Source organism: Aptenodytes patagonicus, chromosome W, assembly GCF_965638725.1.
Source record: "Aptenodytes patagonicus chromosome W, bAptPat1.pri.cur, whole genome shotgun sequence".
Lineage (NCBI taxonomy): Eukaryota > Metazoa > Chordata > Aves > Sphenisciformes > Spheniscidae > Aptenodytes > Aptenodytes patagonicus.
The window spans coordinates 25136695-25154357 of record NC_134981.1 but is presented as its reverse complement, the minus strand read 5'-3'; the positions used below and the strand labels follow the sequence as shown (position 1 = coordinate 25154357).

General features: G+C 41.0%; 1 protein-coding gene across 1 annotated transcript in view; it reads left to right on the top strand.

Annotated features, from left to right (window-relative positions):
* LOC143171960 (myocyte-specific enhancer factor 2C-like) overlaps positions 1-17663 on the top strand; it is a 206023-nt gene that overhangs the window by 160154 nt on the left and 28206 nt on the right. Inside the window, exons 9-10 of the mRNA XM_076361146.1 lie at positions 1059-1196; positions 4667-4853. Of these exons, the coding sequence (XP_076217261.1) occupies positions 1059-1196; positions 4667-4853 (325 nt within the window). The remainder of the gene's footprint in view (positions 1-1058; positions 1197-4666; positions 4854-17663) is intronic.

Here is a 17663-nt window from a genome sequence, read left to right as displayed (position 1 = left end):
TAGACCGACAAATGGATTCTTTGAAGAATTTTTGACCTAGGAACTCTTAAAGCTAAATTTGAGGAAACCTACAAATACTCACTTTGTGTACTGGTGCTTATACTTGGACAGGCCACAAAGACTTGCTTCTCATTAACATTAAACATGAACATTGAAGTTCAGCACTGCACATTTGTGGCACTGTAACTGGAGTCAATGAAAAATAAACAACATGTCTAGAAGCTCTTAATTGTTATTTCACAGTCACATTAGCAACTGTCTCCTCCCCCTTGTCCTATCAAGAGCATACATTTATGAGTGGCAGGGCACTGTTAGTGTCATTCCTTGTGTCTAGTTCAAAGGAGGAATTCAATTTAGTTACTGCTCCTTTTTCTTCTGTCAAGAACATGGATTCCTAAATCTGTTTTCAGGGTTTTTTTATTTCTTTCTCCTGTGTCTTTCTTTAGAGTAAAGGAAAACACAGTGTTATTCCACTTTAAATGACACACATCCTTGGCTATTGACATTTGAAATGCCTAAATATGTTAAAATAAATTGCATTCTAGGTGCCTTAACCCTTTAATGCTATCAGATATGGTGGGAGGGGTGTGCACTAGCACAGACACTTTGCCAGATTGCTAGCTCCGTTCTTTACTGATGGATTCCAATTTCAGAAGAAAGAAGTCTGTATGGTCCTGTCTTTGCCACCGGTAATTGGAGCCTTATAGCATTGATGTGGTGGATCTATAGCCAGTTTCTTTCCCTAAAGTACAGTATAAAACCTTCCACTGCTGGGCAGTTTGTGTTACTGTAACACTGCTGAGTCTCTCTTGCAGGCTGTCATGTACTGAACTTTCCAAATTATGTATTTCAGACATTAAGAAAGAAAGGACTTAATGGCTGTGACAGTCCAGACCCCAATGCAGATGATTCAGTAGGTCACAGCTCTGAGTCTGAGGACAAGTACAGGAAAAATGATGAAGATACTGATCTAATGATCAGCAGGCAAAGATTATGTGTAAGTACTCTGAGCTTCCTTTCATTTTTTTTACTTTTTGATATTTCTTTGAACCTGGCAGGCACTGAACAAGAAAGAAAGCAAATGTTGCGAAAGCCCTGATCCTGACTCCTCTTACGCTCTCACCCCACACACTGAAGAAAAATACAAAAAAATTAATGAAGAATTTGAGAATATGATCAAGAACCATAAAATACTTGTAAGTACCAAAGGTTAGATGGCTGTCTGCTGACAACTGTTGCAGTAACAAACCATAACCCTTTCAGTTCTGGCTTCTTAAGGAAAACATTTCAGCTGGAAACAGTCTTTAATAGCACAATATATAATTAAATACTGTGGTCAGAAAATTTCACATAACATATTTTTCTTCCAAGTCTCTGCCTCTGACACATACACAAAGTCTACTATAGGTGAATCCTACAGAAACCTACAGAAGGAAGTGAATTATATATATACACATTATATTAACTTGATGTACAGAACTGTTTTACCACACCGCTTGCCCAAATTATATCTAAGAAAATAATAATGGAAATCTTTCTTTGTGGACAGACTAACAAACCCACAGAATACTTTTTGTGGTGATATAGAAAAAACAATGTAGAACTGAAATTCCTTTATATATAGTAATTATTGCATTCTCTATGTGCCATTTCAGTTCTTGAGTGTTTCTGCCAAACTTAGTTGGAGCACTGAAGGGTTATAGCTACTTGCTCACTGCAGAGAAACAGACTGCATGAGAGCCTAATGGTAGGATTCAGATATGTTTGTGTGTTGGGGTCATTTTACAGCTTTATCAGAGAATTTGCTTTGACCTCATCAGCATTTCTTTAATGCTTTAACAAGAGCTAAATTTTGTTTTAACCAAGTAAAAAATTTCTAACCATCAGTCATATGCCTTGCCAGATATCTAAGAGAACTAACTCTGCATGTGCTACTTTGTTTGCACAAGATGGAGGGGCAGGCTATTTTGTCATTATGCTTAAGATTAGATTTATAAAGCTGACAAACAGAATGTGGAGGTTCTGTTTGACCCTTCTTCTGTGTGGAAGAAAGATTAGCAAACCCAAAGATTTGCCCAGGTTCAAAGAAGCATCTGAATTTGCATAGATAACTGCTTGCTTTTAGAAGAGATAGTGCAATTATTTGGATGTGTTCATCCCTCATTCCGACATGTAGGTTGTATGGTTAGCTACAAAATAGGATGTCTGCATACCCAGAATGAGTAAAAGTCTCTTCTGTAGTCCTAGTCAATTGTGTGTGCAAAATCTGATATCTAAGCTGAGAATACTTTTTAAGGATGCTCTGTCTCACACAGTATAAGTGTTCTTTATATTAATTCTCAGAAGAAAAATTTTCACGAGTTAATTAAAATTTGAAGAAGTTCACACATCTATGCCAAACATGTTTTTGCAAAAATTTAAATTATAAATATTTTTTCAGTGAGACCAGAATAGTACCAAATTTGACAAATGAGGATTTGGAATGGCTTGTTAAGAATGCTCGACATGTATATAAAACATCAGGGAAGTATATATATATATATATATTCCATCTTTCTTGCCTCCCTTTCCATTTGCTTCCTTTGTATAGCTGTTTTTCTCAACAAAAAAGTTTTAAAGCTGTCACCATGAATTTGGTTTTTCAGGGTGAAACTCAGTTCAATAAAGCAATGACTGCACCACTTCAGATGACTGTTATAAGCTGAAACACTTAACCCTTTTTCAAGTCAAAATCGTACGAATTGCCATTCCTATCCTCTTTCAAGGATGACCTTTGGTTTGTTCAAACCAAGGCAACAGAATTTTCAATCAGATAGGATTTAACCAAGTTACTTTTCCATCTTTAAAAACTGGGGTTTTGATGGTTCTTCAGATCCTTCATTGTCTCTCATGCTGCTTGGTTTTGTTCCAGCAAAGCAGCACGTTATAACCACTTAAAGTCTTAAGAAATGGAAAAAAAAATATTAAAAAATTGAAGAACTCATTCCTGGCTGGAAGTGAGTTCTGTCACCTTCTTTACCTCCATAAGTATTTGGGAAAAATGCCTTTTCTATAAAACTGAGAAAGATCTAGGAATTAGAAACAATACAGCTAATCTAAACATGGTACATTGCTTTTGTCCTCCTAAAAATTAATGAAATTTCCCTCTAGTTGCTTTCATTAAATTTAACCTTTTGATGTCAAATTTAAAACCAGATATAGTCCTAGTCCAGCTATTAACTTGTCTCTTCTGGTTTCCTGAGCTGTGTTTTGGGTATAACTTCCTACCTTGAAGGGATCTTACAAGGTACAATTTATTATCTTTTTGTGAAATTGCTTCAGAGACGCACTACAGAACTGCAAAATGTTAGCATTTCTTTTTATATAAGATAGGATATCCCTTTGAATACTTCACACACAGAACTCAAAGTCTGCGTGCACCGGCAAGCTGCTTACCACAAAAGGAAGAATCAGTAGATGTTGTCCCTTAATGCAATAGGAGCTCCTTCTCTTGGTGTAAGCCTAAATCTAATGGGCAAGATGGAGCTCAAAGCTAGTATATAATGTAAATTTGTAAATATAAAACATGATCCTTAACTGTACAAATCAGTATAGCTTCAGGGAAGTTATATTCATTTACTTGTGATCATCAAAAGGTAGCTAAGAAATCTGGGGGGAAGAAAACAAAACTGAACAAAATGTCAACAAGTCAAGCCATTAAATCACTAACAAAATTTATAAAACAATGCAATGCCTGTGCCTGGTCTTGTAAGAGAACAAAGCTGCTGCCAAATGAAAATAAAATTAGCTTTTCCTCTTAACAGCTAAGGCCAATAATGTTTCCTCAGATAATTTTCTGGGGATAAGTATTTATATTGTTCTAAAACATCTGATAATTATTATACATTTATTTGTAATTTTCATAAGAGTGATGAAAGCAGAGGAGACAGAAATAGTTCACTAGAAGGGAGCTATAAGTATCTCTGTCTCTAAATAGATGAAGGCCTGGTTGAAAAAGCATCAACAAACACCATCCCCCCCAAAAAAAAAAGCCAAAGAATGGTATATATGTAAAGTTCTTGTATTTGCTACACATCCCTGAGTAGAACTTTGTTTCTTTTAAGCCCTTCCCAAACTAAGATAGAAACTTTAAAAAAAAAAAAGTCTTTTATTGTGTTGGTACCTTTAACATGATTTGGGATCATTCTGGTTGCTAAAGCAACATATGCTGAAATTAAAGTTTTCCCCTTTGCTTTCCACCCCTTCTAATTTTTCTCCATGCAATGAAGTCATCATAATCACATACCTTTGATCTTGCAGTCACCTGTGACACTAAATTAAGATATCACAAATGAACAATTATGACTTCACTGAATGAAAGAAAAAGAAAATTAAGCTTCATGAAGCAGGGTTTTATTTTAAACAAAAAAAAAAGAAAAAAAACATTCCAATTCTTACAAAGTAAATGTACAAGCTGCATTAAAGGAAGATGGAATCATGATTTTGAAAACCATATTTAAAAGCCTTGGTAACTCTGTTTAAAACTCTTGTCTCTTAGTGGGTGAGAGCATAAATATTTTAACCACTAGCTACAAAATATTTGAACTAAATATGGAGCAACTATACTTGAAGATTGTTGTGTTTCTGTACTATTCTTGTCTTTATTTCCCCTTTTTTACTTGTACAGGCTGTTCCACCACTGAACTTTGAGATGCCAGTTTCTATCCCAGTGTCCAACCACAGCAATTTGGTATACGGTAACCCAGTCAGCTCACTGGGTAACCCCAACCTTTTGCCACTGGCCCATCCTTCTTTGCAAAGAAATAGCATGTCTCCTGGTGTGATGCATCGGCCTCCGAGTGCAGGTAACACAGGTAGGCTCTACTCAGTCCCGTCCCTTTAAATGTTCTTTTTTATCGTCTGCTTGTGTGCCTTAGGTCACTTTAAACTGTACTCTGAGAAACAAGAACTCATAACAGTCATTTACCAGTCATAACAGTTTCCCAAAATTGCTGCATTGAAAAATCAAAAGAAAAGCCAAAGAGATTTCTATTCCCAATTTAGAAAATAATAAAAAAGCAATGTTCTAGAAAAAGCTGAATATTGACTAAGATTAAAGGAAATCAATGAAGGATAAAAGGGCAGTTGTTTCATAAAAGGGCAGCTTGTCTACTTAATTCATGCAAGAACTCACTACACCATAAAACTTAAGAGGACAGGGAAGAATGTGTGGCCAATGCAAACAAACTGAAGCAACTAAAATAGGCCACTTGTTAAATCAGCAGTCTAGTGGCTAAACACAGAATTTCTTATTTATGCATTCACAAGTTCCTTGATAGGTAAATGTTAGTTGAGCTCTGTACTTGAGTGCCTTATATAGCAAGAGGCTATGCTCTGTACTAGTGATGATGAGGGGTCACCTCTGAACATGATAAAGGGGGGTTAGATTCATTCAAACTGTCTGAAGCAACATCAACACCCTTAAGTATACAGGGTTCAAAGAACCATTTGAGGTCTCCAAGCACAGAAAGAAGTATTAAAAATCCTTGGAGTTAATGTCTATGAAAGTCTGAGAAAATTAAAATGAAAAGTTATGCAAATATGTATTACAGTGTCTGAGTTAGGTTCTCTTACAGGAACTTTCAGTGTCTTCTGAGCCTATGTAGAAGCCATTGCTTTTCAAACTAATACTGAACTAAATATAGTTTTCAAATGAAGGAATACTAGACATAACTTTCCAATATAATTATTTTTTCATATGCTGTGTAAGTATGGAAATAAACTAATGAAATGTTAGGTACTGCATATTTTGTTTTTCCTTGAAAGGCAAATATCTTCTATGTGTAGCATTAAACATTACAATTTTATGACTGTGGTCCTGATCTGATGCCTGTTGGAGTCAGAGGAAAACAGAATTGGGTATTGGATCAAGTAATTTGAAGTTAGAGAAAATGTTTTGTGTGTTTGCCTGCTATGATGTTTTATTGTACTCATTTGAAGTATTTCGTTTCAACCCTCTAGGTGGCCTGATTGGTGGGGACCTCACAACTGGTGCAGGCACCAGTGCAAGTAAAGAGAAAAGAATTTGTTTAGCATTGTAATGGAAAAAGGGACTTCCTCCAAAGGCTGAGTCCTAAAATTGCTCCATATTGGAGATGGGATATTAGAAAGTGCTGAGCATTGGCTTAGTTCCCCCAACTGAAAGGGTGGGAAGTGTTATCTGTGCTTCTCAGTAGGAAGAGAGGAAAATTTCTTTACTGAAAGAGTGGTTAAACATTGGAACAGGCTGCCCAGGGAAGTGGTTGAGTCCCCATCCCTGGACGTATTTAAAAGACGTGTAGATGAGGCGCTTAGGGACATGGTTTAGTGGGCATGGTGGTGTTGGGTTGACGGTTGGACTCGATGATCTTAGAGGTCTTTTCCAACCTCAATGATTCTATGATTCTATGATTCTATAAGAGACTGGTGTTCAGCACTGTTGAAAATCTTGCACTTCACCAAATTCCATGTATATAAATGTCTGATTTCCTTCATATTAGCCTTTCCATAAAAAATTTTGGGTCCATTATATAGCCCTGTTCAGTCAAAACTCCTGTGGCTGAAATCCTGATCCTTTTGAAGTCAAAGATAGTTTTTCCATTGACTTTAGTGGAATCAGAGTTTGATTTTTATGAATTTAAGCTTAAGTAAAGATTGCAACATTGAGTCCCTCATTAGACTTCCATCTACCGAGCAGATTTCATTTCAAGCCTATGCTTAAAACTATTGCTAGTCAGCTGTTAGCATTTATTTAAATAATCAGTAATTAACTTAAGCTTAGTTTTAAGCATTTACTTAAGTGCTTTGGGACCCAACAGGGGAAGGATTTTGAAAGTACACAGAGCAAAAGATTAGCCCCTTTAGTCCTATTCCCTTAGAACTAATGAGAACTGTATTTGTTAAGGCCTGTGTTATCACAGAATCGTTTAGGTTGGAAGGGACCTCTGGAGGGCATCTCGTCCAACCTCTCTGCTCAAACAGGGCCACCTAGAGCTGGTTGCTCAGGACCGTGTCCAAATGACTTTTGAATATCTCCAAGGAGGGAGACTCCACAACCTCTCTGAGCAACCTGTTCCAGTACTCAGTCACCCTCACAATAAAAAAGTGTTTTCTTGTGTTCAGATGGAATTTCCTGTGTTTTAATTTGTGCCCATTGCCTCTTGTCCTGTCAGTGAGCACTACTGAGAAGAGTCTGGCTCCCTCTTCTTCATTCCTTCCCATCGGGTATTTATATACATTGATAAGATCCCCATCGAGCCTTCTCTTCTCCAGGCTAAACAGTCCCAGCTCTCTCAACCTTTCCTCATAGGAGAGATGCTCCAGACCCTTCTTCATCCTCATGGCCCTTCTCTGGACTCTCTCCAGTATGTCTATGTCTCTCTTGTATGGGGGAGCCCAGAACTGGATGCAGGGCTCCAGGTGTGGCCTCACCAGCACTCAGTAGAGAGGAAGGAGCACCTCCCTCCACATGCTGGCAATATTTTGCCTAATGTGGCCCAGGATACCATTAGCCTTCTTTGCAGCCAGGATGCATTGCTGGCTCATGTTCAACTTGGTGTCCACCAGGACCCTCAGGGCCTTTTCTGCAAAGCTGCTTTCCATCTGGGCAGCCCCCAGCATATATTGGTTCATGGCATTGTTCCTCCCCAGGGGCAGGACTTTGTACTTCCCCTTGTTGAACTGCATGAGGTTCCTGTCAGCCCATTTCTCCAGCCTGTCAAGGTCCCTCTGGATGGCAGCACAACCCTCTGGCATATCAGCCACTCTTCCCAGTTTTGTGTCATCAGCAAACTTGCTGAGGGTGCACTCTGTCCAAGTGTCCAGGCCATTAATGAAGATGTTGAACAGTATTGGCCCCAGTATCAACCCCTGGGGTACACTGCTAGTGACTGGCCTCCAACTGGACTTCATGCCACTGATCACCACCCTCTGGGTCCAGCCATTCAGCCAGTTTTCCATCCACTTCACTGTCCACTAATCTAACCCATACTTTGTCATCTTGTCTGTGATGGTGTTAAGGTAGACAGTGTCAAAGGTTTTACTAAAGTTGAGTTAAACAACATCCACTGCTCTCCCCTCATCCACCAAGCTAGTCACCCTATTGTAGTAGGCTTTCAGGTTGGTCAGGCATGATTTCCTAAATCCATGCAGACTACTCCTGATCACCTTCTTGTCCTTCATGTATTTGGAAATGCTTTCCAGGAGGATTTTCTCCATCACCTTCCCAGGGACTGAGGTGAGGCTGATGGCCTGTAGTTCCCTGAATCTTCCTTCTTTCCCTTCTTGAAGATAGGAGTGGCATTTAATCTCTTCCAGTCTTCAGGAACCTCTCCCAATCGCCATGGTTGTTCAAAGATAATCGAGAGTGGCCTCACAATGACATCAGCCAGTTCCCTCAGCACTCGTGGGTGCAATCTGTCAGGCCTCACGCACTTATATAGATCCAGTCTTTTTAAGTGCTCCCTAACCTGGTCCTCCTCCACTGAGGGTGTCTTACTTTCTCCAGACTTTCACTCAGGTCTCAGGGGCCTGGGATTCCTGAAAGCCAGTTTTACTTGTAAAGACTAAGGCACAGAAAGCATCTAGTACCATGAACTATTGAGTACCTTGCTTTTTATCAAAGCAGTGTTGTCAAAGTAATCCCCTTTGCTCAGTAAACTCAGTGGTTTGTTAGCAAGGTCAGCAATGTTACATTATTATAAATACAGATTACAAATTACAATGGCACGATTATTGTTTCAGTTTGAGAAGTGAACACATATGTTTGAAGAAAATAAGCTCAGCAGGAAAACATGAAGCACATCCAATTGTACTGGGTTAACTGCTCTCAGAAAGAACTGTATAGAAAAACAGTTGGAAGATCCACTTTGTGCACTAAGGTTGATATATATGCTGATTCTGACACTGTATCATAATATGACTTCCTGCATAAATTGCTCTTTTCTTTCTTGGCTCTTTTTCAAGTCTAGGAGTTGATGTTTTAAGGAAAGTACCTACTAGTGGGAGATTCGTGATAAAGCAGTAACAACACTAGAACTTGTTTGATAGCTCTAATACATAGTATGAAGGCAATTGTCTATCTTATAGTACCTGAAATTCATGTCTGTGTAGGCAGTCAACATAGGCCTTTCTAAAATGAAGTCCTATTTCTGCCCTAGACAACTGATCTGTTTTATAGAGCTAATTCAGACTCTCTTCATACAGGTAAATATCACATCAGAAAACCTTTGAGAATGGATTTGAAAGGATGGAGGCTGCTGTCCATCTAAAAGTCAAAAAATCTCACAATGACTTTGTGTGTTGTATGCAAAAGATGGATGTGTGTATTTTCAGCTAACTCATGTGACCTCTTATCCATAAAGAGGTCCATGTAAGCTCATTCTGAGTAGACCTCAATGGAGATCTGTGAAAAATTGGCCGTTGTTAGGCTTCCATGAGTTGTGTAAGTGTTGACTTAGTAATTTATTTAGTTATTCTCTGTCTCATCGTCTCTCTAATTGTCAATGTCTCAATATTTGTATTTATAAAAAGACAACTTGGAAGGATTGAAAGTAAGAAAGCCCTAAGTTCACATGTAATGTACAATTGAGTCATCCAAACTGTGATTCTTTGTAAGTAGGATTTTAAAGACAGGCATGGATGACTTTTTTCCTTTATGACAAGAAATTACAAATATTCCTCTAGAATAACTTGGATTCTTTGGATAAAATTCTTTTCCTAGTTGTCCTGGTTTCGGCTGGGATAGAGTTAATTTTCTTCCTAGTAGCTGGTATAGTGCTGTGGTTTGGATTTAGTATGAGAATAATGTTGATAACACACTGATGTTTTGGTTGTTGCTAAGTAGTGCTTACACTAGTCAAAGACTTTTCAGCTTCCCATGCTCTACCGACTGAGAAGGCTGGAGGTGCACAAGAAGCTGGGAGGGGGCACAGCCAGGACAGCTGACCCAAACTGGCCAAAGGGATATTCCATACCATGTGACGTCATGCTCAGTATATAAAGCTGGGGGAAGAAGGAAGGGGGGGACATTTGGAGTGATGGCGTTTGTCTTCCCAAGTAACCATTACGCGTGATGGAGCCCTGCTTTCCTGGAGATGGCTGAACACCTGCCTGCCGATGGGAAGTAGTGAATGAATGCCTTGTTTTGCTTTGCTTTCGTGTGCAGCTTTTGCTTTACCTATTAAACTGTCTTTATCTCAACCCATGAGTTTTCTCACTTTTACTTTTCTGATTCTCTCCCCCATCCCACTGTGGGGGGAGTGAGCGAGCGGCTGTGTGGTGCTTAGTTGCCGGCTGAGGTTAAACCACGACAGGTGATCAGATTAGTTTGCCATATACTTAGTCATGTACTTGATTCAGCATTAAAGTATTTGCATGAAATGTAATGGTCTGTGATGGACAAGTCAGATTTTTGTTCTCATGGTCTTTCACTCTATGTGTGAATAAACTCATCTGTTTCTCTGGTTGAAAAAGTATCTCAGATTTTTAGCCTCCTAGATTTGTGACACTGCCTTAGATTTCCAGAAATGTGTTTTGCAGTCTGTTCTGCACTGTCAAGTGGCCAAAGAGCTACTCCTTTATTTTCAACTTCTTCCTGAGAAGCAGCCTCTCTGTCTTGAAGGAAATCTGAACCTGGTCATTGCAGTATTGGACATGCATGCCCTTTTTCAGCAATTGATGTGTGCACCTGCAAATATTCAACATGTAACAACAGATTCTAAGGATGTTCCAAATTTTAGATGACACTAGTTCATGGATTAGAATTAATTTTGACTACTTCATCCATGTAAACAGTTCATTAAGGTAGTTGGCAGTACTCAACATGAAGATCTGAAGAGAGAGAGTTGGTTTTTAATTCATTCATGATAAGGAACATGCTGTCAGGGTACCGTGAAGGTGGGTGGCTCCCTGAGGGCTGGAGAGCCTGGAGCTATGGGGGCTTCATGGGTGGGCAGGGCAGGGCCTCGCCAGCCAGGGCCTGTCCCACCACCCCCAGCAAAGGAACAGGGCAGGCCAGGGGCAGCCTCCAGACCAGGGCATCAGGCACCTCCGTGGGGACTGGGAAGGGCTGAGGCCAGGCTGGGACGTCAGCCCATGCATCCGGCCCAACTCAGTGGGGCCCATGGCCAGGCAGGGCAGGGCTGTGGCAGAGCTGAAGACCAGCACTCCTATGGCATCTCTGAGCTGGGCTGAAATGGGGTCCTGGGCCATGGGCAGGGGTGGGGGAAGGCCCCAGGGGAGGCTGGGCAAGGCCAGTAGTGCCATCAGAGCCCTGACACATGCATATGGAGGTTTTAGGAATGCCAAAAGAGCGTGAATAGAGATGAGAGGTAATCTGCTCTTCACAGTTGAGCCTGCATTTATAAAATTGTCTCTCACCATATGGGCTGTGCCTGGGCAATTTGGAACTTTGGGCAAGAATTTGAGAGAACTGTTAATGATAGTAAATATGAGATTTAGCAGTAAGACCCAGACTCTCAGACTATGTAGGATCTGAGCCTAAGTGCTTTAACCAGCCCAGGGATGTAGCAAAACTGAAAAATAAGAGCTATAGAGTAGGGAAGCCATTTTCTTGACAATATATTACAAATATAAGCAAATCATACACACAATTTTCCTTAGCAAATTTGATCAGACCATTTATCTCCATTGCAATGGGAATAGTGGAGTTTTGCTTGGCTCCCAAAACAAGATCTTCTCAATAACTCCTAGAATCATGAAATGAGATACACAGTGCAACCTTTTCCTTTGTGCACTCTCAGTGCAGGTGGCCATCACATACACCTAAATTGCCTATAGCATTCACAGCATTTTAATGATTCCCAAATACTGGCTTTTTCCCAGTACAGGAAAACTGTAGTGCTAGCAGAGCCCTTTACATAGCTTTAGACTTAAAGAGCAAGAATTTCCCATTAATAGTTATACTACCTGTATCACAAGAATAAGTTAATTAGAGAGAGGATGTCACTGTCAGATATCAACTTAGTCCTATATTGTTGTAGGAATCTTTACATTTATATTTACATTATTTGAAATGGTTGATTTCTTAAGCTATAACAAAAGCAAAGAGTTCCTATTTCAGTACAAAAAGCAGCTGATATTTCACAAATGCCTGAGAATTCTTTCACAGCAAGTCAGCAAATTTTATATACCACATCTGTCTCAGTTGGCTCTCAGTAATTCAGTAAAGAAGGTCCATTAGTGTAATGTTGTGGAAATGGGCAGGTACTTTAATGTAAAGATATTCTTTTTCTGGATGAGCATATTTGCAGATTTGTTTTCTTCTACCACTTGAAGTTAGTAAAGGTCATGTACTGTGAAATGACTAACATGCAACATGTGAGTAAGAACCTTCAATTAGCTTTTTTAAAAGTATGTTTAGGTCAACACCAGTACAACTTCCTGGCATTAGTGCATTATTGTTGGTATCTATTTTGTTTGGGTGGTAAACAATAAGATCTCTTCCAACAATGCATATGTATTAAAAATATATATACACATAAGATGCAAGAAGAGAAAGGCACCTATTCATTGCCTTGTAATTACTATTTGGCACAATTACCATTCTTCTAAGTAGTGGAAAACTGAATTGAGTGAAGAATGTAAAACTGAATGTGAAAATAGCAAAATGTCTATTACTGCATTTATTCTTTTTTCATTTATTTTTCTTATATTATAAATTCCAGGGTAAATTATAGCATAGTTTGATCGCATATTTATATAGACCCATTCTAAATTTAACATTTCTTTTGACAGGCTTGGTGGTCAGTCATAATGTCACATATATGGTATTTGTATTTAACGTAACCCAATAAGAAATAGGGACCTGGACAGGCTGGATCGATGGGCTGAGGCCAACTGTATGGGATTCAACAAGGCCAAGTGCCGGGTCCTGCACTTCGGCCGCAACAACCCCATGCAGCGCTACAGGCTTGGGGAAGAGTGGCTGGAAAGCTGCCTGTCGGAAAAGGACCTGGGGGTGCTGGTTGACAGCCAGCTGAATGTGAGCTGGCAGTGTGCCCAGGCAGCCAAGAAGGCCAAAGGCATCCTGGCCTGTATCAGAAATAGTGTGGCCAGCAGGACTAGGGAAGTGATTGTCCCCCTGTACTCGGCACTGGTGAGGCCGCACCTCGAATACTGTGTTCAGTTTTGGGCCCCTCACTACAAGAAGGATGTTGAGGTGCTGGAGCGTGTCCAGAGAAGGGCAACGAAGCTGGTGAAGGGTCTGGAGACCAAGTCTTATGAGGAGCGGCTGAGGGAACTGGGGTTGTTTAGCCTGGAGAAAAGGAGGCTGAGGGGAGACCTCATCGCTCTCTACAACTACCTGAAAGGAGGTTGTAGCGAGGTGGGTGTCGGTCTCTTCTCCCAAGTAACTAGCAATAGGACGAGAGGAAATGGCCTCAAGTTGCGCCAGGGGAGGTTTAGATTGGACATGAGGAAAAATTTCTTTAGTGAAAGAGTGGTTAAACATTGGAAGAGGCTGCCCAGGGAAGTGGTTGAGTCACCATCCCTGGACGTATTTAAAAGACGTATAGATGCAGCGCTTAGGGACATGGTTTAGTGGGCATGGTGGTGTTGGGTTGACGGTTGGACTCGATGATCTTAGAGGTCTTTTCCAACCTTAATGATTCTATGATTCTATGAATCCTCCATGAAATGGAATGTACATATTCTTCTTGGAAGAATTATGATAATTTCCACAAGTAAGAGCATATGCTTGTTGAGAACTTGAAATTACTACTAATATTTATTAAAACTCCTTCAAAAATTTGAAAGCTCTTTCCTATTAAAATTAATGGGAAGTAGGCATCCCAGGTTCCTAAATATCTACTAAATTCTCAACCCATATGGTCAGTGAAAAGCGTTAGAGTAAATGAAAGAAAAAAGCAAAGAAAGGACATATTTATTGTCTTGTTCTTAACTCTTCTAGGACTAACCATAGAGGTTTTGTTCATTAATTGTATTTTTGTTTCTTTGAAATGATAAAATAAAAAATCAACAGAATCAAAACTTCAGGAAGTCAAAATACAAAATTCTTCTGATTTTTTCATACTTTGAGACTTTGAACTCATGACAATGCTGTTCAAGAATGTTGAGAAATATGGAAATAAATTATTCACTCCTTATTTGTGTTACCTTAATATGTGGAAAGGTTCCAAACTTAAATGCTCAGTAGAGAAGCATTTCCATAACTCTGAGAATATCGAGAATTGCAGCCAGTTTGCAACCATTGTCATACCAGTGACCCAAACTATATGTAAGGTGCAAATGTTACTAATGGGGTGTGGGGGTGAAAAGCGGCACGGACTCCGGCAGACACGGCAACCAAAGACCTTTATTGCTCTTTGTTAGCATCTTTTATAGCAAGCAGAAGTGTACACGCGCTACCTGCAGCTTGCAGATAGGTTATAGCCTTGTGTTCACGCGCATCTATGCTCTAGCAGATTGGCCCGTTCTTTCTGATCATGCGAAATGCCCTCATGGTCTTTATCTTGTTTTTCTCCTTCCAGCTGCACATTCCTTTCTCCGTTGTTTTCTGCTTAAGTGCCTTGTCATGCCAGGTGGTACAGTGTTTGCTCATTAAAATCAAACTCAGGAATGTCCGTTAGTGAGATTCCCATCCCCACATCTCCCCCTTTTTGTTTTACTAGAAACACTGCTGAAACAGATCTTTCAATCATTTTTCGCATACCTTGTAACAGACACGGCACACAAACCAGGATGCAAAGGAACATTACTAAGCATAGCCCTCCTAGCTTGGCTAGTCCTTTTAACCAGCCACTTAGACCCCATTTCCCGAATAATTTATCCAACCAGTCCCAGGGGTCTTCCACTCTTAGCTTCTCTACTCCTTCCGTCAACATCTGAATGCTGCGGTGAATTGATTCTGAATGATCAGATAGGTTCATACAACACATTCCCTCCAACTCTTCACACCCATGGCCTTGCGCTAAAAGCAAAAAATCTATCGCTGCTCTATTTTGCAAAGTAGCATGTCGTATAGAATCTACATCCATTAGTAATCCCGTTAGTGCTTCAGAGGTTGCATTTGATTGTTTCGCTAGCCAACATCCTAATTTATTTAATGTGACCAAACTCTTTGCTGCTGCGACACCTGGAGCCAAGATTGCAACCGCAGCTATAGTGTTCCGGTTCCATAGGTCGACAGCATCATCACATTGTGAAGTGTAGGCATGTGCTCTGCGCTTACTGCGCGTCTTAGGGGTGCTCCTTCTGTGGTCTAGGATCATAGATGTGTTTGGCATTAGTAGAGTTAATCTTCCCAACGAACACGGCCCACCTTTAATATGAGAGGGAATGCCAGGCCAGGCTCAGGAAACATTGGCCCCTGAATAATTGAAACACAAACACCAATCCATTTTTATGGACCCTAATAGCTCGAGTTCCTGAGGTTCTATTGGCAAGTGATTAAGATGTGGTAGGCATCCATCCCAATTGTCGGTGGCGTGTCGTCCCCCCCCGCAGGCCTCCTTGAAAGGACTGATCAGGCCCAAGTCCCAATTATCTAAAGGAAGCCCCACTAGGCAGGTAGAAAAGGGGTTACCGGGGGAAGATATCGACAGGCAGATGGAATCCTGTCCTGTCTGATTGGCCAGAGTTACCCAAACATTTTCCTTTGGCTGTGAGGGTGCCCATAACGCAACAACCGCACACAGTGATACTAGCCACAAGACACCCCCCCCCATACTGGCATCATGGTTTACGTTCTCTTTTTGTCCGTTTCCACCCAAGTCGTTTGTCACACTGTCGTTTGGTACTTTCCCAGTCCGTTTCCCACACAGTCCACAGCTGGGGGACACAATGTGATCTCCCACACACTAGCTGTAGATTCTGTGGTTCGGCGTTCCCGGTGGTATTCCCTTTACACCTTGTGCACCTTCCTGCCCGGAACTGAGAGTGACAATACCGGTTTCTTTCGCAATTATCACATTTGCACAAAGTCCATGCGTGATGTGTTGATCCGGGACACTGGAGGCAGGGAATTCCTGTCACCTCTCGATTATCCAGTTGACTGTTCTCTGCCGCCTGGTGTTCCCAGTCCACGGCTAATGGCAACCCACTTGGTCCCCTATATACCCCAGCACGGCCTGGTCCACTAGGTGGTTCCCCAAATATCGAATGAGATACTTTGTGTAAGTCCCAGTAATCTACTTCAAACCGTTGATGCATCTGTGGGCTCCTTGGGCTCCTTGTCCAGATACGGTCGAACGCAGCGGGCAGGTATCCACCGGGGTCCACGATCTGTGGAAACACAAGCATATCCTCTCCCCCATGTTATAAGATCATAAGGGCCTTCCCATTGGCTATTTTCCAATGACTTGACCCACACCCGAGCCCTTTCTCCTACCGGAGAAGCTGAGTTACAAGATGTAAAGTGTCTCGCTATTACTGTGTTAGGGCTGCCAACTGCTGTCCTGTCTTCCCTTATTGTAAGATGATTTAAAACATATATTGCTTTATGGAGGCGGGCTTGCGGTGATTCCCCTAGCATTCCCCCTTTTTGTTTTTGTAGTAGCTGCTTGAGAGTGAGATGAGCCCGCTCAACGATACCCTGGCTCTGAGGGGAATACGGGATACCAGTGATATGTCGAATGCCCCATTGTGCCAAAAAGGCCTGCGTTTTTGCGCTTATGTACCCGGGCCCATTGTCCGTTTTGATCTGGTGTGGAACCCCTAGAGCAGCAAAGGCCCCTTTCCAGTGCCGTAAAATATCTTTGCTTTTTTCTCCGGTCTCTGTGGTCGCCCATAGAGCTCCGGAGAATGTATCGATGGAAACATGCACATATTTTTGTTTGCCAAATTCTCCGATATGAGTAACATCGGATTGCCAAATCTGTAGGGCCTTTTCTCCTCGGGGATTTACCCCTGTTTGGGGTATGGGAACTAATTGCTGACAGTCAGGACACATTTGTACAATACTTCGTGCCATGTCCCAAGTCAACCCAAATTGTCGACGCAGCATTCAGGCAGATTGATGGAAAAACTCGTGCGACAATTGGGCTTGTGTAGAAACGTCTGGTACAGGGACTGTCCATACGGGGGCAGCGAGACGATCAGCTCGCGCATTCCCTTCTGATATAAACTCTGGGAGAGAGGTATGACTCCTCACGTGGAGCACGTAATACGGGTTTACGCGGCGATTCAACAAGTCCCATACCTGTTTGAACATTAAAAACACTGGTTCGTTATCAACTTCTTTGAGCCAAGCCTTTTCCAAGCGCCTGACAACGTTGGCGACGTACTGAGAATCAGTAACCAAATTTAATGGCATCTCCCATTGGCGAAAGACCTGAATTACTGCGTATATTTCCACCAGCTGAGGACTTCCTACAACATGGTGAACTTGATGTTTCCATTCCCCTTTTTCACACCACACTATAACTGCCTTACCTGTTCGTCCTGATCCATCGGTGAATAAGGTGGGTCCTTCGACAGGTACCTCCTTACTCAACGATTCAGGAATTATACTAATTTCCTCATTAAGGGAGAATAATTTGTGAGATGGATAGTGAATTAGAATTTGTCCCTTAAAGTTTTCCAGCGCTATCTGTAGTTCTAGGCTATTAGCCTCACACCAATTAAGGTGGTCTTTAGTCAGTAGGAGATAAATTGTTTTAAGATCT